Here is a 27,308-nt window from a genome sequence, read left to right as displayed (position 1 = left end):
CGCTTTTAAAATCCATTATTTTCTTTAGTGGGACCCAGAGTACAGAGCTGGTTAAAATAAACTCACTTGCTGTGCTGCAACAGGTATGGAAATAGTTTCCGCCAACAGCCTCTCTCATTTCGTGATGGTGCATCCCTCCACGACAGGGCTGCCGTGTGATTTATGTATTCCAATGGCCCAAAGCTTTATGAGGAAGCACTCGACAGCAAATGAAAAACCAAAAGGTTTATTTTCACCAAGAAACCAGCATTTGCATTCCAGTTAGCATTCATAGCGCCTGACGCGTTTCAAGGCTCCTGCCTTTCTTCAGAGGCGACTTACAAGATGTGAATGTTTCCAGAGAGCTTTTTATTCACAGCTGCATGTAGTTTGTTAATTGCTTTGCTCAGTGCGTTTTTTCTTTTCAGTGCATGCTGGAATGAGTAGTTCAGTGCAATGTTAATCACGTCCTTTGTAGGTTCTGTTTAACCATTCACGCTTTTAAAATCCATTATTTTCTTTAGTGGGACCCAGAGTACAGAGCTGGTTAAAATAAACTCACTTGCTGTGCTGCAACAGGTATGGAAATAGTTTCCGCCAACAGCCTCTCTCATTTCGTGATGGTGCATCCCTCCACGACAGGGCTGCCGTGTGATTTATGTATTCCAATGGCCCAAAGCTTTATGAGGAAGCACTCGACAGCAAATGAAAAACCAAAAGGTTTATTTTCACCAAGAAACCAGCATTTGCATTCCAGTTAGCATTCATAGCGCCTGACGCGTTTCAAGGCTCCTGCCTTTCTTCAGAGGCGACTTACAAGATGTGAATGTTTCCAGAGAGCTTTTTATTCACAGCTGCATGTAGTTTGTTAATTGCTTTGCTCAGTGCGTTTTTTCTTTTCAGTGCATGCTGGAATGAGTAGTTCAGTGCAATGTTAATCACGTCCTTTGTAGGTTCTGTTTAACCATTCACGCTTTTAAAATCCATTATTTTCTTTAGTGGGACCCAGAGTACAGAGCTGGTTAAAATAAACTCACTTGCTGTGCTGCAACAGGTATGGAAATAGTTTCCGCCAACAGCCTCTCTCATTTCGTGATGGTGCATCCCTCCACGACAGGGCTGCCGTGTGATTTATGTATTCCAATGGCCCAAAGCTTTATGAGGAAGCACTCGACAGCAAATGAAAAACCAAAAGGTTTATTTTCACCAAGAAACCAGCATTTGCATTCCAGTTAGCATTCATAGCGCCTGACGCGTTTCAAGGCTCCTGCCTTTCTTCAGAGGCGACTTACAAGATGTGAATGTTTCCAGAGAGCTTTTTATTCACAGCTGCATGTAGTTTGTTAATTGCTTTGCTCAGTGCGTTTTTTCTTTTCAGTGCATGCTGGAATGAGTAGTTCAGTGCAATGTTAATCACGTCCTTTGTAGGTTCTGTTTAACCATTCACGCTTTTAAAATCCATTATTTTCTTTAGTGGGACCCAGAGTACAGAGCTGGTTAAAATAAACTCACTTGCTGTGCTGCAACAGGTATGGAAATAGTTTCCGCCAACAGCCTCTCTCATTTCGTGATGGTGCATCCCTCCACGACAGGGCTGCCGTGTGATTTATGTATTCCAATGGCCCAAAGCTTTATGAGGAAGCACTCGACAGCAAATGAAAAACCAAAAGGTTTATTTTCACCAAGAAACCAGCATTTGCATTCCAGTTAGCATTCATAGCGCCTGACGCGTTTCAAGGCTCCTGCCTTTCTTCAGAGGCGACTTACAAGATGTGAATGTTTCCAGAGAGCTTTTTATTCACAGCTGCATGTAGTTTGTTAATTGCTTTGCTCAGTGCGTTTTTTCTTTTCAGTGCATGCTGGAATGAGTAGTTCAGTGCAATGTTAATCACGTCCTTTGTAGGTTCTGTTTAACCATTCACGCTTTTAAAATCCATTATTTTCTTTAGTGGGACCCAGAGTACAGAGCTGGTTAAAATAAACTCACTTGCTGTGCTGCAACAGGTATGGAAATAGTTTCCGCCAACAGCCTCTCTCATTTCGTGATGGTGCATCCTTCCACGACAGGGCTGCCGTGTGATTTATGTATTCCAATGGCCCAAAGCTTTATGAGGAAGCACTCGACAGCAAATGAAAAACCAAAAGGTTTATTTTCACCAAGAAACCAGCATTTGCATTCCAGTTAGCATTCATAGCGCCTGACGCGTTTCAAGGCTCCTGCCTTTCTTCAGAGGCGACTTACAAGATGTGAATGTTTCCAGAGAGCTTTTTATTCACAGCTGCATGTACCACTAGTCCCACTAAAGAAAATAATGGATTTTAAAAGCGTGAATGGTTAAACAGAACCTACAAAGGACGTGATTAACATTGCACTGAACTACTCATTCCAGCATGCACTGAAAAGAAAAAACGCACTGAGCAAAGCAATTAACAAACTACATGCAGCTGTGAATAAAAAGCTCTCTGGAAACATTCACATCTTGTAAGTCGCCTCTGAAGAAAGGCAGGAGCCTTGAAACGCGTCAGGCGCTATGAATGCTAACTGGAATGCAAATGCTGGTTTCTTGGTGAAAATAAACCTTTTGGTTTTTCATTTGCTGTCGAGTGCTTCCTCATAAAGCTTTGGGCCATTGGAATACATAAATCACACGGCAGCCCTGTCGTGGAGGGATGCACCATCACGAAATGAGAGAGGCTGTTGGCGGAAACTATTTCCATACCTGTTGCAGCACAGCAAGTGAGTTTATTTTAACCAGCTCTGTACTCTGGGTCCCACTAAAGAAAATAATGGATTTTAAAAGCGTGAATGGTTAAACAGAACCTACAAAGGACGTGATTAACATTGCACTGAACTACTCATTCCAGCATGCACTGAAAAGAAAAAACGCACTGAGCAAAGCAATTAACAAACTACATGCAGCTGTGAATAAAAAGCTCTCTGGAAACATTCACATCTTGTAAGTCGCCTCTGAAGAAAGGCAGGAGCCTTGAAACGCGTCAGGCGCTATGAATGCTAACTGGAATGCAAATGCTGGTTGCTTGGTGAAAATAAACCTTTTGGTTTTTCATTTGCTGTCGAGTGCTTCCTCATAAAACTTTGGGCCATTGGAATACATATATATATATATGTATATATATATATATATATATATATATATATATATATATATATATATATGTTTTTGTTTGTTTTTGAGCTCATAGCAGTCTTGGAGGAGGAGACATGTGCTGAGTAAAAGGGAGGTGAGGGGGGAGAGTCTGAGGGTAGGGTTTAGAAGGGCTGGTTTTGGGGGATCGGAATAGTAAAAGGAGGTATGAAATGATGCAAGGAAGTGTAGAGTAGGGAAGAGTCTAGAACGGGTTATTTTGGGTATCATAGTAGTGGTATGGGGTTTGGAAGGAAAGAGTGTGGAGGTAGAGGATATATTGATTGAGGAATAATGTGAGAAATAGGGTAGTGCAGTGCAAAGTGGTTTGAGATGAGTCCGAGTTGAGGTAGAGGATATATTGAGAGCGGCCTTCGGTGAAAAATAGGGTAGTGCATTGGATATGCTGAATTTGAAGAAAGTAATAAATATATAGATCCATAAGTACATGGAAGGCTTATAGATGCATAAAGGAAAGTAGTATATGTAGATTTAAGATACATTAAATAAACTCCAGCTTTTGAGTGTTGTTGTACTTTAAGTACAATATATATATATATATATATATATATATATATATATATATATATATATATATAAATCAAAAGTAAAGTAACTGTAGATACATAGTTATAAAAGATTTACTTATTTATGCAGTCACTTATATACATGTTGAAAACAGAATAATGTTACTATGAGTAATATGTACATTTGTTAAGCAGAAAAAATGAATATATATATTTTTTCCTTTTTAAACATAATTATTCTACACGTGTATACAAAGCAATACACATATATAGGTACATATTTATAGTACAAATAAATGCTTATATACAGAGAGATATGCTGTATATTTCTGTTTGCGTATGGTGGTTATGGGGGGGGGAAGAGCCAATTCTTGAGTAGTTTTCTGAAGATAAGGTGGTTATCCGTGGATCTTTTCTTGGGTGGTAAAGAGTTCCACAGTTTGGCTACTTGAATAGAGAATGGTGTGCCACCCATGTTTCCTTTCTTGTATCTTGGGATTTTGAGACTTTCTAGTAACAATCACTGGGATTACAATTCTGAATTGAACGTAAAGCAATTCTGAATGTCTTTTTTTAAGCCAATTTAATTTCTTCTCTTGTAGGAAATTTTATGGGCTTGCGTCATCATTTCCAAAAAGAAATTTATTGACCAGAACACAAGAAGGAAAGAAGAGGCAGCTGTACATGGTTTCCAAGGAACTGCGAAATGTGCTGCTTAATAATAGTGAAAAGATGAAAGTAAGGTTTGCATCTCTAATTTTCTTTGTGCTTCTAAAAAACTTAAATGAGCTACTGACTGGTCAAAATACGGGTCACCATTGTGTTTGATAGAAAATCCCTAATGTTTGGAAACCGACCCTTATTCTGCACAGAATATCAAATGAACCTTAATAGATGTTAATGTTTTCTTTATAGACTGTTCTATTTTGACCAGACAATGTACTTAGCATTCTACCAGTACTTCACTGGTGTGAAATAGTCCTCTTTACCTTTAACCTGTAATCATTGCAGTAATGCTCACGAAGAAGAGATTGCCAAATATAGATTTATATATACAGCAAGAAATAGATCTGGGATCAAAGGACTGCATCAAATTCCCCAAAAATCTAATCGTGTGTGTACACACACACACACATATATATGTGTGTGTCTCCCTCCACAACGTTTTTCCCGCATTCATCTTTATCTTCTCCATAGTTCAAACTGTATGGGTATTGCGATGCATTTTGACGTGGTCATAACTGTGTATGTGCATCTGTATGTACACACACTGTCTCTCTACATGAAAATAAAATTGTTTCCATATAAAATGCATTGCAGGAATTTAGGTCCCCAATCCTTACAGAGCGATTTGGGTCCATACACAAGTGTAATCATTTATCCTTTTTGTATTGGTTCTCTTTTATGGTCTGGGCTCTCCAGGAAATGCTTCTTGCCTGAATCTGTGGAGATTTTATTATGACTATTAAACAGATTTTGTTATAGCACTTTGGCTCTCTCAATAACATGAATTCCACTCCTGGGTTTAGATCAGAGTTTCTAATTGTGCTGAAGTAAAGTCAAAATGTGTTGCCTCGAGTTCCATTAAAAACAAAAGCTGTTAAAAAGACAAGGTCTAATTCATTCCAGCTTGCTTCATCCTTTGAGACTTACACTGCTACTTTTATGTGAGGAGGCTGTGATTTACAGGAGCAGTGTGTGTTGTAGTAGGCTTAGCCAAAATCCATCTCCTGAGCCAAAGGGCCTATAAACTGAAAACATAAAAAGATCCTCCCTGCTTCACTGTTTTTTAATTGCATCGGTGCTTTTGTAAAAACTGGTATGGATTTTTCTTTCAAAAGTGCAGCGTTTTTTCCCAGAACAAAATTGCTGTATCCTTAAGGGTCTTCCTAATTTGGTAGAAAGAATGTCTTCTGGATATTCCTCATGTAGATGGTTGCCTCCTCCCCTTGATATGACGTTGGTGTTTAAATGACAACAAGGTATCTTACCTTTTTCTCCTTCCCCGATGGATGTACTCAAGTTGACCCACATCTGGGGGCAGTGAGACACACGGGTTTGCTCCCTGCCGGCTACAGCAACTGAAGCACATACTCCCTCCCAACCTGTGAGGTTTGATCTCTTTTCATTTGTGTATTCCTCTGAAATGGTGACCATAGACGACGGTCGGTCTAAAGAGTTCCCTTGCGACAATTTGTCCTTTAGGGAGGTGGAAGTTCTTAAAGCTATCTATGATAGCCACAGGAAAAAAGGGATGGGCCCGGACGGGGTTAGCTAGTCTGTGCCAGAAAGAGTGTTACTGAAGGTAAGGCATTTGTTCTTCAGATGAAAAGTTTGGTTGTGTCACACCCGAAAAGTTGATTGCAACTTGCTGTATATGGTAATGTTGTGCAAAGGCTTCTAATGATAAAGAGTATGTGTCTAAATTGTTACCCTCTATCACAAAGTTATTAGAAACAGAGTGTAAAGGGCTCAGATAAAGATGATTTAGATGTGGCTACACCAAAGGACTAGTACCTAATGCCATTGCATTTTCCTGTCTATAGTGCTTGCCTCCAGCCTTCACGTTTATCAACATTTTGCTTATCTATGTTATGAGATGTACAACTCCGAAGTACAATCCCTAAACAAATGGTCTCTCCATGCTGTAGTTACCTGAAAAGTCCTCTCATTCGTGAAGACACTGCTTCTAGTTTGCCCCTGTGATGAGGAAAGATGCTGAATAATGTTCCTCGTTAAGGGAACGTTTTGACCCATTTCTAAGGAGATCACAGTTGCCGAAATTATAGGCTTATTATCATGGCGTTTACATTTGAAACAGAATTAGGGTGAAGTGAACCATTGCTGCACGCCATAGCAGTGTTAATACTCCAACACCTAACATACAACATGCATATTATAGGGACATTTTACCTAACCCAAAACATTACTGCTGTTAACACTTTGCTCAACCAATTGACGTGACTAGTTTTCCGCGGTTTTGTGGGTTTCCTTTATAGTTAATGATGGATAGAAAAATAGGATAACATTGGATTAAATCATGAGCTATTGCATCAACAAATAAACATTAAATATCAAGTTGCAAAATAATTGGCATCCTACCATTGTTTTCAGGTTTTCCACCTCAGTCAAAGCTAAAAAGAAAATAACTGCTATTTTATAACATGAATTTTGGAAAAATGGACCATCCACACCCACCCATGAGATTTTTTTCTACTGCTTATAAGGAAAGTGGAATATGTGGTCTCCTATTTGTGGCACTTACCCTTTTGGGGCTTTGCTACTCTGTACTCCACTTATTTCAAGAGGTACAGTTTTTACTTCATTCCACTGCTACCTCTCCTGTATGTTATGCCACTGGCTCTAAATTTCACACTACGTTTCTGACGAGCACATGTCTGCTGATAACTAAGAAAGGACTGACACTAGAAATTGCCCTTAATGTAGCAATAAGATTCATGGTTTCACACAGTAGATGTTACACAGTATGTTGTGCTAGGCCATGTACCATTTGACAAGCCTTTCAGTGACAGTTTGAAGATAGGTACCGGAGTTCCTGGAACCTGTGTGACAAATTTAGGAGACCAGACTTTCTAATGTCTAATTGATGGAAAGCAGATTGAAATGTGCATAGCACTGGATGATCTGCTCACAACGTATGCTCTATTTTCTTGTAATACGCAGATGGAGTTCTCCATAAATCTGTATAAATGCAAATATACAGAATGAAAGGGAGGTAGAGGGTTTACAACTAGGTCCGTCCTCCTTAATTTAATGCTAATTTTATGCTTCATGGACTCGCGGGGGGTGGTGTTTCCCTGAGAAATTATCTGTCAGGTTTGAGGAAAAAGAGGGTTGGAAATCGTTAGCGTGTGCAAAAGAAACCCTCGAGTAGTTGGGCTTCTATCCTGTTATCAGGTTCCTGTGGATGCAAATAGACACTTATTTCAAGTTAGGGAAAACCGCACCAGGACACCTATTCGTCTCCCCGCCGGACCGCATCTTAGCGTGTCTCCAACGGGGGACTGCATAAATACTTCCGCGTTCCCCCGCGTCTCAGTCTGAAAAGACTAGACTGCGAGAGACGTAGAACAAAATGGCCGCTGCCGATGGCAAAGGTGGCGGCCATGCCGGTAGGATACACGAGTGGGCTCCGCGTTATCCTCAAGTCATACCCTGTATACAATTACAGAAATACAAGTGTAAAGTGGGTTGTTTCCAATAATATAACTAGGAAACTGACAAAGCTTTTGCTCAGCATGGACCTTACAGGTTGTGGTTTTGTAAGTAAATTACGTGGGTGATATTTACAAATAACAAAGTATAGGTGAGCACACTGACTTTGTGTAGAAGGAACGTGTTAACTGCCTGGATATACTAGTGTTACAGGTGTTGACCGATATTGTGGTGATCTGCAAGGAGTATCCCTCGGTGTCATGACATGGAACATTTTAGTACACTTGCTATCTGCATAGAGCGGATTTCGTCACCCTCATGCGGTTTGGGAAATGTAGATACGTAGTCGTGTTGATAAGACCGGGAATATCATGTCTTTTTTACACATGTGATTATGACAAATGGATGGCTAGAAAGTATATCCCCAGTTGTAGTGGGATTCAAAAATATCTATCCTTAATAAAGGGGCTAAGTTTATCAAGATAGTGTGTGTTTGCAGTTATAATGGGTCTATGAGGTATCTGACTCCGACCTCAGTGGAAACGACCTCCATGGTTTACATCAGGTAGATCGTGGCAAAGGGAACTATTCAGCAAAACTGGCCCCAGGGGATGTCATCGTTCAGGCCTTGGGTGTCAGTACGGAGTTTGAAAACCCATCGCTGTTCTTCCTCATGTAACTTTTTTTCTAGGTTGTCTTTGTTTTTGATGTGTTCAAGTACCACCCACCTCAAATCGTTAGGTGTGTGTTGCTTCTCGAGGAAGTGGGTAGTACACTTGCAGCGTATGTTACTCCGGTGTTCAACTATACGGGTGCTCACTTTTCTGGTGGTCATCCCTACGTAGTGGAGATTACATGTGCACGTAATGAGGTACACTACCCCTGTCGTGTTGCAATTAGTGAATTGTCTCAGTTCCCATGTGGTATTGTTATTCAAATTCACTGTCTTGGTGGCTGAAGTGAGGTGGCAGAAGCTGCAGTTAATACAAGGTTAGTGTCCTGTGGGTAGTGGGTGCAAACGTCGAACACTGCCCTCTTCTTCATTAGCGGTATTGGGTCGTGTGTGTACTATGTGGTTCTTCAGGTTCATGCCATGTCTGTGACTGAACATGGGTGTAGGTGTGTTCAGACCCCCACTGTTTAGTGTGCGCCAATGTTTCTGGACTATTTTAGTCACTTTGTCAGACGCAACGTTAAATGTGGTAATGCAGATAGGTCTCTTAGTTTCAGTGGTGGTGTTACTTTTGGGCTCAAGCAGGGCTTCCCTATTGTTGTTAAAAGCCCTCTTTTTTTGCTTTTGACACTAGTAGTTTAGAGTAATTGCGCCTCAGCAGTTTCTCGCTAAGATCTTTCGCCTGGGAATTATAGTCCTGTTTGTCAGTGCAGTTCCTCCTAAGGAGCAAAAATTGCCCGAAGGGGAGGTTTTCTTTCAGATGCCGGGGATGGAAACTGTCGTAAATAAGAAGGCAGTTTCTGGCAGTGGGCTTGAAATGTGTAGTGGTAGCTAAAGCTCCTTGTCGTGCCAGTATGTTGAGATCAAGGAAGACTAGGTGTGATCTGCTCATGGTGTAGGTAAGTTTCAAATAGGGGTCCTGTAGGTTCAACCATACCATGAAGTCATTGGCTTCTGTCTCAGTGCCCTCCCAGATCAATAGTACATCTATGTACCTTTTCCACAATTGGACATGATGTAAGTGGGGGTTGTTGTTGTTTAGTATCTTGTGCCTTTCCAGATGGTGCACGTAGAGGCCGGCCACGCTCGCCACAAAAGTGCTCCCCATACTGGTACCATGTTGTTGGCGGTACAGATTCTCTTCAAACCTGAAGAAATTCTCAGTTAATGCCAGTCTGCAGCATTCTAGGACTACGTGTCTTGGGGTGTGGTAGGTCCACTCGTTCTCGAATAGGACCTCTTCTAGAATCTCTAGTGTTTCTTTATGCGGGAGGCTAGTGTAGAGACTCTACATCCAAGCCAATGAGTATGCTGGATGTGGGGTCAAAATGGAGATCTTTTAGTAGGCAGAGAACTGCATTTTTGTCTTGTAAATAAGTGTCTGTTTTTTGTATTATGGGATGTAGAAATGCGCAGGCAAATTTGGACAGAGGTTCTAAGATGGAGCCTATTCCTGACACTATAGGTCTTCCCGGCGGTTTTTCCATAGACTTATGTATTTTGGGAATAGTGTAGAAATAGGGGGTGATTGGATTGGTGTTCTCCAAAAAGTTGGCTTCTTTTTTGCTCAACCAGACGTTAGTCAGTGATTCCTCAATGAGAGTTGCAATGTCAACACGTAATCGTTCCGTGGGGGTTTTCTTTTATGTTGACGTAGTTCCTTTCATCCGCCAGCAAACTGAGACATTCGTTCCGGTAGTCTGTAGTGTTCTGTAGTACGATGGCTCCCCCTTTGTCTGCAGGTTTTATGGTGATAGGTTTGTCATTAGACAGTTGTTTTATTGCCTCTTGCTCCTTGTTGCTTGTGTTGTGGAACACTTTGTTGGTTCTGGGATTTAGCTCTGTGACCTCCTTCATCACAGCCTTTTCAAAGGCTAGAAATTCCACAGGTAGGTTAGTTGCCGGTGGTGTGATGTTTGATTTCTTCCTCAATCCTGTGTTGCTCCTTTGTTCTTCTGTTGGTGTTTGTCCTTGAAGAAAACTAAGAGTTTGATTTTTCAAAGTATGTGCTTACAATAGTTTTTAACGCATTTTTCCCTGTCTATGTATGTGTTGTGTGAATGTCACCTCATGTATGATGTGTGTTTTTAAAGGTACCTACAGGCACGCAGCACGTTTGGCGGGCATGATTTTGCCTTTCAGGCTGCAACCACGCTTTAAGCATGGACGTCTGCACGCCCCATTAAGGAGCACACCAGCATGGAAGTACATTACATTGTGTACCCACCTACTCTACTAGAGAGAGGGGGCTGTCCTCTAACCATTTCATTTTACTGTTAGATACACTACGTGACATAGTGATCGTATGTATAAACCACGCATGCTTTATTAGTTGCAGCGTTTTCTTGAATTAATAATTCATTTCCATATTTAGGTTTAATAGGTGTGGCAAACACAGGGCTGGTCCCTGTGTGGTCCTGATGAAGAGCTAGGGGTAGGCTCGAAACATGTTGATTTTACACTGAACTCCTACCCATTATAGTTAGGTTTTCTCCGTGTAACACCCCCTTTTAGATATACCAACCTAGGAGCGATAAAGTATTTAAGCCCACTAGCAAGGTATTTTTAATCACTGTAATCCACTCCACCACACTGTGCACTACACATAGTCTTCCACTCAAAGTGCTCCTACGTATTCTCCGCAAATCGCAGCACGCCCCAGTTCGTAGAGAACTGGGATGGCCCCAATGATGAAGCATGTCACCGTGGGGAAACCCTGGTGAGTGAGGTGTCTCAAGAAAGAAATGTTTCTTTCCTGAAGGCAATCTCTAATCGTATCGATTGGGAGCCTCTTCTTTCGACTTGGTCCTTAAACCCGTGATCTCGGGTTTTCATTTTGACCATATGTGGAGAAAGTCTGAAGCTTTTGGTGGAGTCCTCAAATCAGGGTTGAAGTTGGCAGCACCCCTAAAACCCATGATGATTCTCACTGTGGAAAAGTAGGGACTGTGTTCAGCATTTGTCCACCTCCAGCTACCAATTTGCACTGCCCTTGTTGCATTCTTCTAAGAATCAATCTTGCTAGCCTGTGGGAAAGAGGCATTGGGAACCATTCTCCTCCTAGCCCTACCCGTGGCTAATTGGATAGCTTTTTCTTTTGTTTTAAACACAGTACATGTCTCAATCTCTTACTCTCATTCCAACTGTGTCTTTGGGATAAGATGGGAAACCTGTATAAAATGATTGTACCAATCCTTAACGGACCAACAGTGATGGCCAAGTCAGTGTTCTGCATCATAAAACTTCTGCATTGAATTCTGCTCCTTCCATTTCTGTCAAGGCTTGTTCATTTCAACCGGTCTGCCTGGTTCCTCTTCTAGGAATCTATCTTCGGTACATGCACTGGCATCTTGAGACTTTGATGGTTGGCCATATCAAGGATCTTGGATAAGTAACTCTGTGATACAGAGAAAATCACGTTGTGTTGGTGCTCTAGACAGGCTCCGTGATTTTGGACTGCAGGGCTGCGGTATTATCTGCTTCAGCACCACAGGTTCAGGTCTCTTCCACCCCAAAGCACCTCTTTCCTCTCTCCAAGGTAAGTCTGATTTCTTGGAGGAAAGACCACTCCTACTTTGGAAATATTGAAACATGTTATCGCCTTCAAGCAGAGTGTTTGGTCTTCAACACTGGGTACTTGTCATGAATGCAAATTCCTACTGTGCCTCCGATCTCTGCTTCATCACCACAAACATTTCAATGCTTTTCATGAGGTGTCTCAAGAGTTCCAAAAGGACAGTTTTTACTGATTGGTATTTCTAACACTCACCTTATGACTCACCTTATGACTATCCTGAGGCACCAGACTGGACCGGGAAACTCAGAAGCAGTGCTCCTGCACGCTGGTAGTTGGTGCTATGTAACTCTGCAGCTATGAAGTTAAGCTGCAGAAGTGACAAACTAAGCCACATGTATGCACCACCCATGAAAGGTGATATTAGTTCCTTTCTTTCTGCTCCTTCAGATGCAGATTCGGAGCTATGCTACTTCTTTCTTAACTCTGTAAAAAGATTTTATTTCAAATTTCCAGTGTGCAAGGGACATGTCTCCCTCTAAAACAACATGAAACAGATGTCTGTATAAATATACTTCACAGTGGATATGCTATAAGGACCTGCACATCGTAAAGTTTAATCTGTAATGCAATAAGTTGTTGTTGACAGTTGTATTGGGTGCTAGCATATCGCCACATACTCATCCACCAAGAGTAATAATCATCTCCAAGAATACAGGATTCCAAAGATGTTGAAATTTATCAAAAAGGCAATGCAGCACACCCCAAAAGTAACCTGCACCCCTAAGGCAATCTTATCTCCGGGTGTAGTCCAAAAGTTGTAAATATTCATACAAAGAACACCATCGATATCCGTTCTTGATATAACTGGATATGTTATATTTATTCGTTAATAATCATATGCGTATCCAATTTTCACAGCGCAGCCGACGCGCGTTTCGCCCAACGGGCTTTCTCAAGGCTAATCAAGTTTAATGTATCGTTCGTCTTTGGTGTAAATAACTCGAAGTTACACCTAATCCCAACCAAATGGTCATGTATAATTCATATAGAGTGCCACGAGTTAGACACTATCAGCGTTTTTCCGTTGGGCGAAACGCGCGTCGGCTGCGCTGTGAAAATTGGATACGCATATGATTATTAACGAATAAATATAACATATCCAGTTATATCAAGAACGGATATCGATGGTGTTCTTTGTATGAATATTTACAACTTTTGGACTACACCCGGAGATAAGATTGCCTTAGGGGTGCAGGTTACTTTTGGGGTGTGCTGCATTGCCTTTTTGAGAAACAGATGTCTGTAACCTATCCTTATGAGATGTGCCACTAGTTCCTGGGGCCGGCACACGACTCCAAGTCCTGTGAAAACTGCACCCAGATGAATCCAGACGCCAACGAGAAGTTAAAGCGAAGCTCTATGTGGTGAAGAACCAGAAAGGTTAACACTAGACCCGCTCCAAGTCGAAGTCTAGAGTGTTGACCGGCTTCCTGCCACTCACTCTCCAGAGAAGGCACAAGGGCGTCATCGTGCCTTAAGGCCTCTCTCCCATTCCACCAAGGAGTCAATTGTTTCCTTGGTCCTGATTTACCCCGAGTTCCCGGGTCCATTGGCGATGTTGCAGCTTTAAAGAGGCATTGCTGTGCATCTTTGGAATGCTTCTGGCTCTCTCTGGCATGCCTTTGGGACCTGTGGATTTGCAGGGACCTCCAGTTGGGTTACTGCCGGCGTACACCCTTGATGCCGCCGGTACCTGCTTTGGGTTCTGTACCAGCCTGTGTACAGAATTCAGTCCCAGTGCCAGAATTTGTATGGACTGTTCGAATGTAGATGCCAACACAGATGCAAGCGGTGCTGGAGGAGGAGCCCGCAACTCATCGTAGAATCCGACCCGAAGCCAGATTTGTCTTGAAGGTTTTAATCTGATACAGCGAACACTAAATCCATCAGACTCAAACACAGTTCAACAGCGTTTCAGTAGTGCACAGACACTACACCATCCTTTTGGCTTGGGCTCAAATCAGAGCCAGCCATATAGCAATCACAAGGTTGGGGCAAGGGAAGAGTTTACCTCACACAATGCTAATTACAGGTGTTACATGAACTTACAGGATGCCAGTGGGTTGGACACCTTGCCCAATACTGGGTTGGCTCCCCCATGCCCAGTAACAGAAGATAATATTATTTTGCCACTGTGAATAGGTCTGCCGTGGTCCTTGACCTCCATATCCCCACTATAGGGGTAAAATATTTAAATTCTGAGAAGGGCTCAAAATGGACTTGTCCTAAGTTTATTATGAAACCCAGTTACTCTAATGTCACCATTTCCAAATCCAAATGTTTCCAGTTCCAAACAGATCTGATTCATTATGAGAATATTGTCAAAATGAAAACTGAGTCGCACTCCCCTCTGCCTCAGATAACTTACCACTGGTCTCAGCACCTTTATAAAACACCAAAGTGTTGAACTCCGACCAAACGGAAACACAATAACTGGTGCGATCGGCCTTTCCATCTGAATTGTAGAAAACAGTCTCCCCTGTGCTGTAGGAATCCATTTTCACTAACCAATCTCTTTCCTGCACTAAATCCTTCAGAAGATGTACACCCTCCATTTTGAAGTATCTTCAAGCTGCATACTGGTTTAGTTCTCAAGTGTATTACCTGTTGCCAATAGTTGTCCTTTTTTACCAGGAACAAAGTTCTCAAAAATCGTGTGCAGTACTCGCTCACTTTCATTAGCACTCCTTTTTCCATCATTTGAGAAACCTCCGCATCCTCCTGTGTCCGGATCGACTTATGATATATCAACTCTACGAATTCTCATCTGCATTGGTACTCTTTTAACTCTATCTCGTAACCTTGAAGAGTTTTCAAAACCCATGAGCCTGCAGTGATTTTTATCAAATTTTTGACAGTTTCTCAACCTGCCTCCCACCTTTTTCTGGGAAGAGCCAAAAATATTTCCTGAACTCACCTTGCATTGACCCTCACTGCAGTTTTTTTTTACTCTTACAGGCTCTACTTCTGATACCTCTTTTTTATGACTTAACCGCCTGCCTGGTGCTGGAAAACTATGAAAGCACTTCTCCCTTGATTGTATTGAAACTTCCACGGTGGAGAGGTTTTTACCCCTACTCCTTGCCCTACCATATAAACCACCACCAAAAACACATCACATTAAGCATTGTGCTTTATCTAAGGCCATATATGTTACCACTTCTCTTCAAGGCTCTTTAGCATACCTTCTGTGAACAGAGCATCCTTAGCTTCATTGGTTCCCTTTGTGCTAAATAATTGAGTTTCATTAGCATTGCTTTGAAAATGTTAGACCTGCATTCTGTTTTCCTCCAAAAACATTGCTCTCTGGCACCAAATTCTAGATGATAGATACTTTACCGTCATTGCCTTTAACGTATGCTTCCTCAACCTTATTGAAAATGTGTGCGAGGGGGTCCTAAAATAGCGAAACATTTGTCCTCGCATTGTCTGAGAGATACCGCCAAGCCTTTTCTTGTATCACAGCCAAGTTTAAAGAGGTATGCAATAAATTCTGGATCCAAATTAGGAGTAAGATATTACCTGCTACTGGACAGTAACACTCCACACTCATTACACTTCTCGCCTCCTTCTCTGAAGGCTTTCTTATCCATTACTTGACCCATTCTGCAACGTGCTCCAATGGCCACCAACCAGAACTATGAGGATGTCTAATTTTGTTTGGGTCAAATAAACCCTGTCGCAAATGGTTCTTAAAAATATAATATGAATGAGGGTTTACCTCATCATCTCACTTAAATTAATTCCATGAATTAAGATCATTATTCAAATCAAGAACTCATTTGTCAATATAGGTATTCAATTCGTTTTATCACACCTGTTGAAAGGTTTCAACAGGTGCAGGGTGCACCTGTTCTCTTTGCGTGCTGCTTACGAGCTCTCTCTCACTTGTGCTGCAATAGCACCTTCTATTGTTTTGCAGATGTTGAATTGCTCTCTGCATACTTCTTTTACTTAACACTCTTGTCCCTAGGTCTCCTGAACTGAAACCTTCACCTGCCTCATTATTATTTTTATAATCATGTTCTCTTGCATCTTTACATTAGTAGGGATACCATATTTATCATGCATCTTTGCACATATAGATATATGTTGCATCCAAAGACTGACCTTTTTCCAGAGCTTATTTTAAAAATAGCATTTCCTTCACCCTCAAAGGAATACTTGTATAGAAAGTCATTTCACTTTCTTCTGTTTCAAAAATCAGTTTTCAAATAACTTTTTCAGAATATTGAAATAAATGTATTTTCCGCTCGATCGTCAAACCTGTTAACTAGTTCAAGAACCTATAACCTATTTGTCGAAGCTGCGATGACAGCTAAACATGCCCCACCACCTTTCAAAATGGGGACACACATGATAAATTCAACATTTCCCTAAATACCAAGATGGTGTCAGCTTCAAAGAGCCCCTTCACCTCACATCTTGATCTTGAACGTCTCCCTTTTTAAAAATTAAACTTAAATGTAATACATTTTGTTTAAAAAAAAAAGGAAAAAAAAAGAAGAAAACAATAACCGTGTCACAGATACGTCAGACATCACGTTTGACAATTTTGTGGTAAATTTCTCTTCCCCATATTTGATTGAACATAAGAATGCTATTGAATAGAGAGAAGAAATCAATATGCTAACTGTGTATGTACATTTGGCGGTCCGTCCTGATGCCAGTCTAGGGAAGGACAGAGTGGGTGTAAATCAGCTATTTTATCTGTGGAGTACTCTTCCCAGCACCTCAACATTTTTTGGTCGAGTCGAAGACAGCGCTTGTTCTGTCTGCAAGACCTGTTGTAATCTATTCTGTAGACTTTTGGCACACCCATCATTACCATTCGTTCATTGCCGGGCCATTAAAAACGCTGCCTTCTTATTTGTGCATTTGTTGTATTTGTCCCTCCTTTGGGTGCCTGGTTGATGTCTAGGTAATTTCACTCATTGTTCCTCCTGGTGGGCCATCCCTTCTCAGATGTGTTTTTCTCTTTTACTTCAGCAGAGTGGCATCCGTGTGGATCATTTTGTAGTCCTTTGTTTCTTTTTTTGATCAGCTCCTGTGCATCATTCCGTAGTTCTTTGTTTAATAGATTTTGCTTCCTGTAAGCACTGAGGGCTGCTGCACGAATGAGGGCAGAGCTGGAGACAAACCACAGTACTAGGAAGTGATGATTCTCATGCCAGTTAAATGCTGCATCGCCACACCCCTCTCTCTGACCCCGTCTCGGTCCCAGCCACCCTCTTCATGGGGCCCCTTTGAGGCTCGGCGGATGGTTTTATGGTGATCCTTTTCACCTCTAGGAGTTGTCACCGGAACGTAGATCGATAGGCCTGCAGACCCATTTTACTGCAAGTGCTTTTGAAAGGCAGACTCTACAATAAACGTGGCACTTTTACTGATCTTCTAATGAGACCTAAGCCTCCTGTAAAAAGTAAACCACATCTGCTCTCATCCCAGCATGCCCATTTTTATTTTTTAAATGTATTTTATTTAAATATTTAGTTCCATGTGCTGCCAACCACATGTCGTGGGCTGCGTGTCAGTCAGCTCTCTTGATTTCCCACGCACTTACTGTATTCCCCATTTGAGTAAAAAACAAGCATTTGCAAAGCAGTAGGTCTCACATTCACACGATTTCGAGCTATTGGCATTGTAAATGACAGTGCCTTCTATTTATGTTTTGGGTTTTAAAACATAAATACAAGACATTGTTATTTACAATACTAATAGCTGTCAAACTGCATATTCTAAGCTCTACTGCACAACACGCGCTGCTGCCCTCGGCTCTGCAGTAAAGCTAGAAACCTCTACCCTTCCCATAGCCATGAACAATGTAACATCAAAAGTTCACGGCTCAACATCTGCATTACACCTGAACAGCCCAATAACCCAGGCAGCTGGCTCGACACGCCTGTTCCAATGCATGGGCAGATATGACACATATCTGTTCAAATGTACGGATCCCAGTGTGGTTACTTTTAGAAGCATGAGTTTAAATACTAAGGATCGTGAGAACATCTCTGGGGTTCATTGTGCTTCGCCAGACGCCCCTAGTCCAGTGCATGTTACAGACTGGTTGGTACGAGTGATGCTCGGTTAGGCACTCTTCCCTCAATGCTTGTGGCACACTAACCAGTAAAACTCTGCTTAGTTTGAAGGGTGAGTGACCGCAAACAGCATTGCTCCAACGCTGTGAGCATATTCAAGGAGCGATAAGAAGAATACATTCCTCTGGATGGGATTTATAGGGTAGATAGTTGCATCCCATTGCACAAGTCATGTTATCTGAGTTACTGGTTGAAACCGGCCTAGCTTCCTGGGAGAAGAAAGCATACCATAGTCGCCTATGCGTGCAACCAAACTCCTGCCTAATGCATGCAACTGTCAGTGCTAAGAAGCCCAAGCAAGCAGCAGCTGGAACTACTGGTATTCAAAACATACGGGCAATCAAAGTGGCCCTATGGCTGGAAAGAGACGCGGAGGTATGCATTCTTCCAAGCTGAGAATGCGGCGCTGCATGACAGCCTCACCGCAGGATGTTACCAGCACATGCATGCTGTCTTCAAAGCCCGGAATGCAGCCGATGCACGTCTCCTACAGTTCACCATGTTATCAGCACATGAAAGCAGACTTCTGGAATGTTAACCCCTTCCATGCCCCAGTGCATGCGCCCATCCTGGCAGGACGTATCCCACACATGCAGCGCTGTCCGAAAACAAACCCACCACTATTGATGTTTTTTTAAAATAACGCTCTGGCTGTGAAATGCTTCCCGGGCCAATAGGCAGCATCGTACTACACCCACACCCCACAAGTACTGCCGCCCCCACCTGAACCCCCTCCCCCACAAAACACCCTGCTGATTGTGGCACTCACTCGTTGGTAGAAGCCACCATCTCCTCGCTCATTTTTCTCTCACTGGGATCCATCCTGGGGCAGAGCGTGGGAGGCCCCACCCGCCCGAAAACCCATTGTGGGGCAAAGAAAAAGACTGCGAAAAAAACACAGCAGGCCAAGCCCCTTCCAGGGAAAACGGCAATCCCAATCCACAGGCTGCACGGCGGGCGGCAGCAGGGCCCCTCCTGCACTCTCAGCCGGCACCCCCGGGTGAGGAAGGGGCAAGGCTCGGACTGCCTCCATCTGCTGCATGGGGCTTCCAGCGCCGCATCTTTCCAGGCTCTGGGGAGGAGGCACGCTCTGAGCAGAGATCCCGACAGAGCAGGGAAAGGCTCAAACACCAAGCCGAACACACGAGGAGGGACAGAGCAGGCAGAGCCAGCAAGGCTGAGGGGGCGCGTCACCACTCGAGCTCGGAGGGAGGGAGAGAGAGGAAGAGGGGAGGGGGAGAGGAAAGAAGCGGGCGGAAGGGATGTGGGGCCGGCGGAGGAAAGAGCGCAAGAAGAGGAGGAGGCTGAGAGAAATGAAAGGCGGAAGGAAGGAAACAGAGAAAGGATGGCAAGAGGGGACGCTGATATTACTAATAGTAGGAAAATCAGCAGCAGGACAACGGAGGAAGAGAACAGGGGCACGGAAAAGGCAAGACGGAGGAGAAGCGAGTGTGACATAAGAAGGGGAGTGGACATGAGAAGAGACAGGATGTAAAGGACCGTGAAAGGAAAAGGGCACAGAAGGAAAGATGAGAATGAACGCAGTCGCTCGAGGCCACGCTAATTAGAAACCGATGGCCCCCATAAAGATAAGAAATTGCTTCACGACAGCCGTGGAGCAGATGACCCAGTCCGAATGGGCCGGACGAAAGAGAGAAAGGGCAGTGGCCAAAAAGCATCATTTTCAATAGGAAGCCAGTCTTTAGCATAAACGCTGACGCAACCCAATGAAAAGGATGGGCGGGGCTTCAATTCCCCTTCTGAAATCCCTCTCTCACAATATGTCTCGCTGAGCGAGCAGCGCATGCACGCTGCAACACTAAGCGAGACCTAAAAACGGAAAAGGGGATTTGTAAACATAAGTCGACAGAAAGAAAAATATCCCCTCGCTCTATTTTCTGCAGTGACAAGAGAGTTTTTACTTTCTCAGCAGAGGCGCCTTGCAGAGACGTCACCGAATGTCATAATCTTTTCAGTACAGAATGGATTCCTCTTAAAATCACATAATTAAAAAATGCCATTTCTGCAGCTCGATGCCAGTCAAGCATTTTGTGGCTGCTCTAGGACAGGCAGATCCCGTGGCCCCAGGAGAGCAAAAGGAAACGCTGCTCTACATTATGCAAGAAGACTATGCAAGGTCATGTTTACAAATGTAACACCGCCTCCGGGTTAGCAGAGAACTTTGTCTTTTCTTCCAGTTCAGAGAAGCATTGCCAATAATTTACTAAACTAGAAAGCTTTGTTTGAAAAATCTGAAGGAACACCAGTGCAGAAAGCTGCAGTGGGAGAGGAATGTTAGACACCTCCCTTTCTGCCAAGTCCTCGGACTGGGATCCTAAAAACTCAGATGCTGTCAGAGCGTTGCCCATGGGAGTAAAGTGCAACTCAGAGTCAGCACTACCTGTGTCTTTTTGCAAAACAACACTAAACAACCTCTACAGAAAGAATAGGCTATATTTTAAAGGCAGAAAGCATTGGCAAAAACAGCAATATGACACATTTTACAGTGTTCAACAGAGCGAATATATTCAATATATCTACATCATTCGCTCACATTGGTTTTGTTTTGCTGAACTTAACTACGTTTTCTTAATTTATATGTGCTGTTATATTCCAAATACTGACATGATTAGGGTAACAGGTTGCGTAGCATATGCAAAATCAAAAAATATAGCCTTGGACTTATGGGTGTCTCTCACTTTAGGCCCAAAACATTCTATGTGTGATTTTACACCACTTGGGTAGAGCAAGGACAATTTATCCTGATTACTGCTGAACTATTTATAAAAAAGGCTTTATCAGTAAGAAAGGATAAGCCACTCTGAATTTCTTTGAAAGAAAAGAGTGCAAGCTAATCATTGGTTGCTCTTGTTTTACGCCATGATTCAAGAGGTGAAGTGCATGAAGCCGACCATATCAGAGCTGCTACCTCTATGAGCTCTCGTACTATATACATCTTTAGTTCTAGCCTAGTACAGCGCTTGCTTTCGGCACACCCATCAATACCATTTATTTGTTGCTGGGTCATTCACATGCACTGTGATGTCTGTCTGAAAGATTGTATAGTGGCAAATACCTCCTTTCTTGTTATAGCACTTGTGTGGTGCACAGCCACACTGTAGGCGTCAGGGCATTTATTTTTAGATTCTTTGTTCAGGTAGGGCCCCAAAGCTTAGTGTATGATACTCCGAGGCAGAATTTTCCCCCTGCCAAGGCTTTATTGCCTGCAGGCTAACCTTATTCCCAACTCCAGATCAATCAGATCCATTAACCTTACTCGTATGTATCTGCTTAGTCTCTTGTGCACAACAGACCCGTGCACACCAGCAACACTGCGCAGGTCACAGTTCTTGTCTGCTTCGAGAGGCTCTGCAGCAGCTGTAAAGATAATTACCACAAAACAAACTGTAGTCCGCATAGTAAAAAACACTCTGACAAATTATTTACAAATCGGTTCCATTCATTAGAAACCACCAACCCATAAATAAACCGTATACTGGGTCGGACTGCCCTATAGGCCAGTCAGACTATAAGTACCCTGTAGGATGATTTGACACATCAGTGTTTGAGCCTTTTTTCGTAATAGCAGTTTGTGGGTCAGTATTACTACCTGTGGGCTGGTTTTTGCAGTTGATTTCCCTGGTATTGCCACAACTGCATGAGGTCTGCCATACAGCATGTCTTTACAAGTAAAACTGGCATAAATGTATTTTGGTGCCCGCCTAGTTATTTGTCTCAGTCTGACCCAGACCCTAAATCCAAAGGATTTCACAAATACATTGCATCCAAATTAAATCTGAAACTTGTAAGACCCAAAGTACTTAACTCCTGCGGAGCAGCAAACAAAAGAAGAACAGAGGCTAGGAAAAGTCCATTATTGGATTGCAGTGTTCCATTTGTCATTGTGTTGTCTTTACAATAATCAAAGTAGAGTGATCTTTAAAGGGCTGCAGAGTAGTGAATAGTGTATAATAAGGCAAGCTTCCTCTCTTAACATTCATCCTTAATTGTTTTACAAGATAACATAATCTTAAGACAGGAAAACATATTTTGTAGTTGCAAATGTTATTGCTAAAAGTTTGTCAGATTTTCATGTAATTTAAGTGACTTTTCGTCACCTTTTTAGGTTTTGCTTGTGCTGTGCTTGTAAAATCTCTTGCATTTAATATATCCTAAAAGGGGGCTTTTATCAGTTCCCATTGCCAAATTACTGTGTTCATTCGCATTTGTGTGGAATATTTTATGTTAACTTCCCCTGGCTGCACTCATTTACGAAAATTCTAGTAAAGCTGTTCACACTGTTTAAGCCCTATTCACTGTCAAGATAAGATCTCTTCCCATGGAAGAGGCAGACAGCTTCTAACAGTATGCTGGAATTCCTGCTTTTTATTACTTAGTTGTGCAAAGCAGTACTTTCCTATGCACTTTGTAGGCATTATCGGATTGATTTTTTTCAACTTAATCTATTTAGTCATTATGATCAAATTCTAAATGTAATAAACATGCATTAAAAATCAAGTTAGTATACAAGAGCTATGTGGGGCGTGGATTCGCCAGCGGCAAGATGGCTGCGCGCTGAGCGAGCTCTGGCGGTCGAGCCTGCTTTATCCGGTTTCAGAGGAGAGCTGCGGCTGTATAACCGGCAGCCACATGTTGCTCAACGCGCTCTGCAGATGAGTTGCTGAGCTTGACTCTTCGTGAGGCTGGGGGCGCTTGAAACATGGTGTGGGCCGCCATCTAGGCCTGCCCACCACGTGGGCTGCAACTCCCTGCTGCTGGTGATAATAGTGCTGTGGCGAACTTGGGAGACTGGTCATCGCCTCACCAGCAACTTACTGGTGGTCCTGGGGGGTCCTGCTGTCGGCAAGAGTTCCTGGGACGTAGCGTGGGCTGCCATCGCTGTTGGGGTGGCCGGGCCTGTGCCGATACACCAGCCCCCACACGTGGGCCACAAATCCCTGCTACCGCCGAGGACTTTGCCGCTGTGATCTGGAGAGACCGGGCTCGCACTCTGCCTGCTATCTGCCGTCGACCCCAGGGTTTCCTGCTGTCGGTGGGGGCACCTGAAACGTGGCGCCAGCTGCCATTGCTACTGCGGCAGCCTTTCCTGTGCTGCTTCGCCGGCCCCCCACGTGGGCCACAATTCCCTGCTGCCGGTGGGGACTGTGCTGACACGGCCTTAGGAGACCGGGCTCGCGCCTTGCCTATTGCCTACTGGCGACCCCAGGGAGCTCTGCTGCAGACGCTGTGGACTCCAGAACCGCCTGGCGGAACGGCTGCTCTGACTCCCAGGCATCACAACCTACTTTACATGCCTGGCTGGGCGGGCCCATCATACTTGAAGACCGGCGCCCACCACGCATGGATGCACCACAACAGTGACTGGGAGGACGGTTCAACACATACCACGTCAGGATCCCACAAGTAAGGTGGCGGGGGCATTAACTCTCCCTGGCTGGGGTCCCTACCTACATTGTAAGGATTCCACGGGGATCACGGCGCCCCGGCCCGCAGAGGTTCCCCACTCGTGCTCTGCGACACAGGCTAGCGCCGTTCCACCCTAGGTAACTGGGGCTAATTTGTCTTCATGCCTACCCACAGCCACACTGAGGCCTGTAGTCAACTGCTTAGGGACCCCCCCCCTCCTATGCTGCCCCGCCCACACGCCCATCCACAGACTGCCTGAGCCGAACTGGGTATTTACCTCCCATTACATCCTCTCCACGTATTACGACTGGCTTTACCGGGCCTAGCACTTCGGCACTTCCACCTACTGCCCATTTAGCCAGGTGTCAGGCCAGACCATGGGTGGGCCTCCGCGCACTTGACCGGGCCAGCAAGAACACCTGCGTGCCATTGATGCTGAGAACAGCGCTGCGAATTGCTGCCTGGTGCAACCCCCCCCCCCTTTCCCTCCCCCCCCCCCCTTTGCTGGGCCCATCTGCACTGACCGGACGCTCATCATTTACTGTGTGGCCTGAGCTGGCACTGGCCTCCGCACTCTGGGTGGCCCAGAGGGGTTACGGTGCGGTTCCACCCCTGTATCTTGTTTCTCCTCAGTCTCCTCCTCGCCCGGTGCGAGCTGCAAACCCGGCCACCACTACGCACCTGCGATGGGCAAGGCCGATGTTAAGCAGCCCAAGCTCACCTTTACCGGTCGGGAATGGGTAGGGGCGGTGAGCTCCCTCCGGACGCCGGCGCACAATCTATCCACCCGAGCCACAAGTTGACAGCCTTCGCGTCTTGCTGCTGGAGATTAAATCAAACCCAAAATCTATAGACTCTACGATTGACCATTTAATCTCGCACCTCGATCAAGTCTAGCAGCGGGTTGACACCCATGAGACCCAAATTACCCAACTCAAAGCAAGGGTTTCGGAGGCAGACGACACTGGTGCTGAAAATCGACAGAAACTCCTCAAGATGGATAAGGTCTTTGAACTTATCCAATCTAAGAATGAATATCTCAAGGCGCGCTCACGCAGGAACAATATACGCATCATTGGCATCTCGGAGTCCACAGCAACAGGGAAAATGGAGGACTATCTTAAATCTCTCCTGCCCAAACTTTTCGTTTCAGTCAGTCTGAACATCTTATCGAATGGGCACACAGATCCCTTGGCCCACAGCCTCCTCCTGGGACACGGGCAAGATCCCTAATTGCTCGTTTACTAAACTATTGTAACTGAGACTCCATCCTCTGGAAATCTAGAGATCTGGGTGAGGTTAGACACCAAGGTAATGGTCTATGTTTTTACCCTGACTTTACCCTAACAGTTCAGGCGGCTCGCAGGGACTTCCTCCCCGCCAAGCGAACACTCCAACAGCTACATATAACCTATGCATTGATTTACCCTGCCAAACTCTGCATTGACATAGACGACAAACCCAAGTTCTTCACCAAGGCCACCCTAACATTTGCCAAACTATTGCGGGGGTCTCACTCGCGGGGCCACCTAGCAAGGTCCGAGGAGGGACACACCAGCGACAATGATTTACTATGCAAGCCTTGAGCACATCTACATATATATGCATGGTTTTTTATGCTTTCGCAATGTGGTCTTAATTTATTGCCCTAATCTTTGTCATTATGCTGCCTTACCTATTCTGTTTAACACCCCCCTCTGGCAGCTCTAACGCTCGGCCACCCTGCCCTTGTGGCATGGGGGCATCTGGCTGAGCCCTTGTACCCTGAAGGGATAATTCCCAACTGTGTTTTTCACAGTCAAAGTTGCGGGTCCTTAGGTGGGGGGTGGTGTGATGCTCAACCTAATTGGGGGGTTGGAGTGGGTGGGGCGGGAGGTGGGTCACCCATCTGGGAGTTGGTTTAGGATACTTGGGCTCCCAAGTTTTGTTTAATGTTTATTTTTTCTTCCTTGCAAACTTGTTATTGACCGCATTCATTGGACTGTGCATCATTTTTCCGGACACTGGATGACTCGACATGACAACTTGCGGTAGACAGCATATCCCATACCCACTTGATTCCTGACTTGGAACATTAGAGGCATAAATGATCACCGTAAGGCACGCCTCATACACACATACCTTAGCAGGCTAAAGGTTGACATATGTTTCCTTTAGGAAACTCATCTTGTCGCCACCAATGCTGCCAAATTGCGTTACAGATACTGGGGAGAGGTGCACTCTGCATATTATTCAAATTATGCATGCGGCGCCACTATACTCTTCTAGAAAGACCTCCCTTGGCGCACCACGCAAACCTTCATCGATACTGAGGGCAAGTATGTGATACTAGCGGTGATACTATACACCCAGCCGGTGATTTTGACACTGTCTACGGCCCAAACAGCGACGACCCAGAATTTGATTCCAGTGTTTGGAGGATAATTTCCTCCATTGGCCCCCTCCAGTTAATATGGGGGGACCATTTTCATATTGCTCCCTTGGGGACTTTAGATCGCACAGGCGATCGTTTACAACACCCTTAGGCCACTGCTACACTACATGCTATCACGCAAGATAACAACTCACTGCTCAACGCTGGCGGCACACTCGCCCAAATGCACGCAAGGGCACTTGCATTTCCATCACTCATGGCTCCTGGTCCCAAATCGAACTCTGGCTCATTACACGTGATGTTGCGTCTTCGGCCGCATCTGTTGATCATCTGGCCCGTACTTTATCCAACCAGACACCTGTGCGCATGGCTGTACGATTTCCACTCACCCTTCGTCGCATGTTTGCATGGCGCCTGCCCCCTCATGCGCTCCACAACTGCATTTCGGGAGGAAATCCGGAGAGCCATTGTTGAATTTTTCGAGCACAATACTGACTCGGTAGAATCCCCCTCGACCCTTTGGGAGTCCTTCAAGGTTGTAATCCAGGAGAAATGCATTGGTAAGCAGTCAGGTGTGCTTAAATCTATTAGAGGAACCTTGGAGCACCTTGAAGCAGACATTAAACTACTGGATCAGCGCCAGATCACTGACCCTAACCCTATAACCCTACTACATGAGCAGATATTGGAATCAAACTAACCGAATATCATACAGAGGCAGAAAGGGAGGCTGCATTCCTAAGCAAAGTGTTTCGGGCTCACAGGTATGGGGAGGGCGACCGCCCAGGGAAAACCCTCTCAAACCAACTGGGGAAACATGCTGCCTCCTACATTTCAGAGCTTTGCGACGAGACCTCCAGGAGGACCACGTCCCCCAGTGAGATCATCGCTGGATTGTCAGCTGTGTACTCTCAACTATACACTGCTGGTGAGGCCATGCTTCGCTAACTCTTGAATCAATACTTCCACTCAATCAAGTTGTTGTGGAAAGCAGTAATGGATATCCTCACTGAAGTCAGTGGAAGCATAGTTCCGCTCTCTCCCAAGTGCTGCCTTCTGAATATATGGGAGCCTACAGACCTCAACCATGACAATGGGCAATAACGGGGATGATGGTAGCAAAACAAAACATAGCTCGGTGCTGGGGAGCAACGCTGCCCCAACTATGACAGGCTGGTGTAACAACATGGATATGATCATGCTTGCTGAAAAAGCTACGTATGTCCATAGGGGATGTCCCAGGAAATGGAGGAAAGTGTGGAGCAAATGGAATGTATATAGAGGTTATATATGTACTCCCCCAATCATAGACCATGAATCAGACGATGAGA

General features: G+C 44.2%; 1 protein-coding gene across 1 annotated transcript in view; it reads left to right on the top strand.

Annotated features, from left to right (window-relative positions):
* Nucleotides 1-27,308, top strand: part of NSUN2 (NOP2/Sun RNA methyltransferase 2) — a 503,790-nt gene that overhangs the window by 351,391 nt on the left and 125,091 nt on the right. Inside the window, exon 15 of the mRNA XM_085606101.1 lies at nt 4,255-4,390. Coding sequence (XP_085462227.1) covers nt 4,255-4,390 — 136 coding nt within the window. The remainder of the gene's footprint in view (nt 1-4,254; nt 4,391-27,308) is intronic.

This window comes from Triturus cristatus, chromosome 5_1 (assembly GCF_964204655.1).
Source record: "Triturus cristatus chromosome 5_1, aTriCri1.1, whole genome shotgun sequence".
Taxonomy (NCBI): domain Eukaryota; kingdom Metazoa; phylum Chordata; class Amphibia; order Caudata; family Salamandridae; genus Triturus; species Triturus cristatus.
This window is presented reverse-complemented; position numbering and strand designations above follow the sequence as displayed.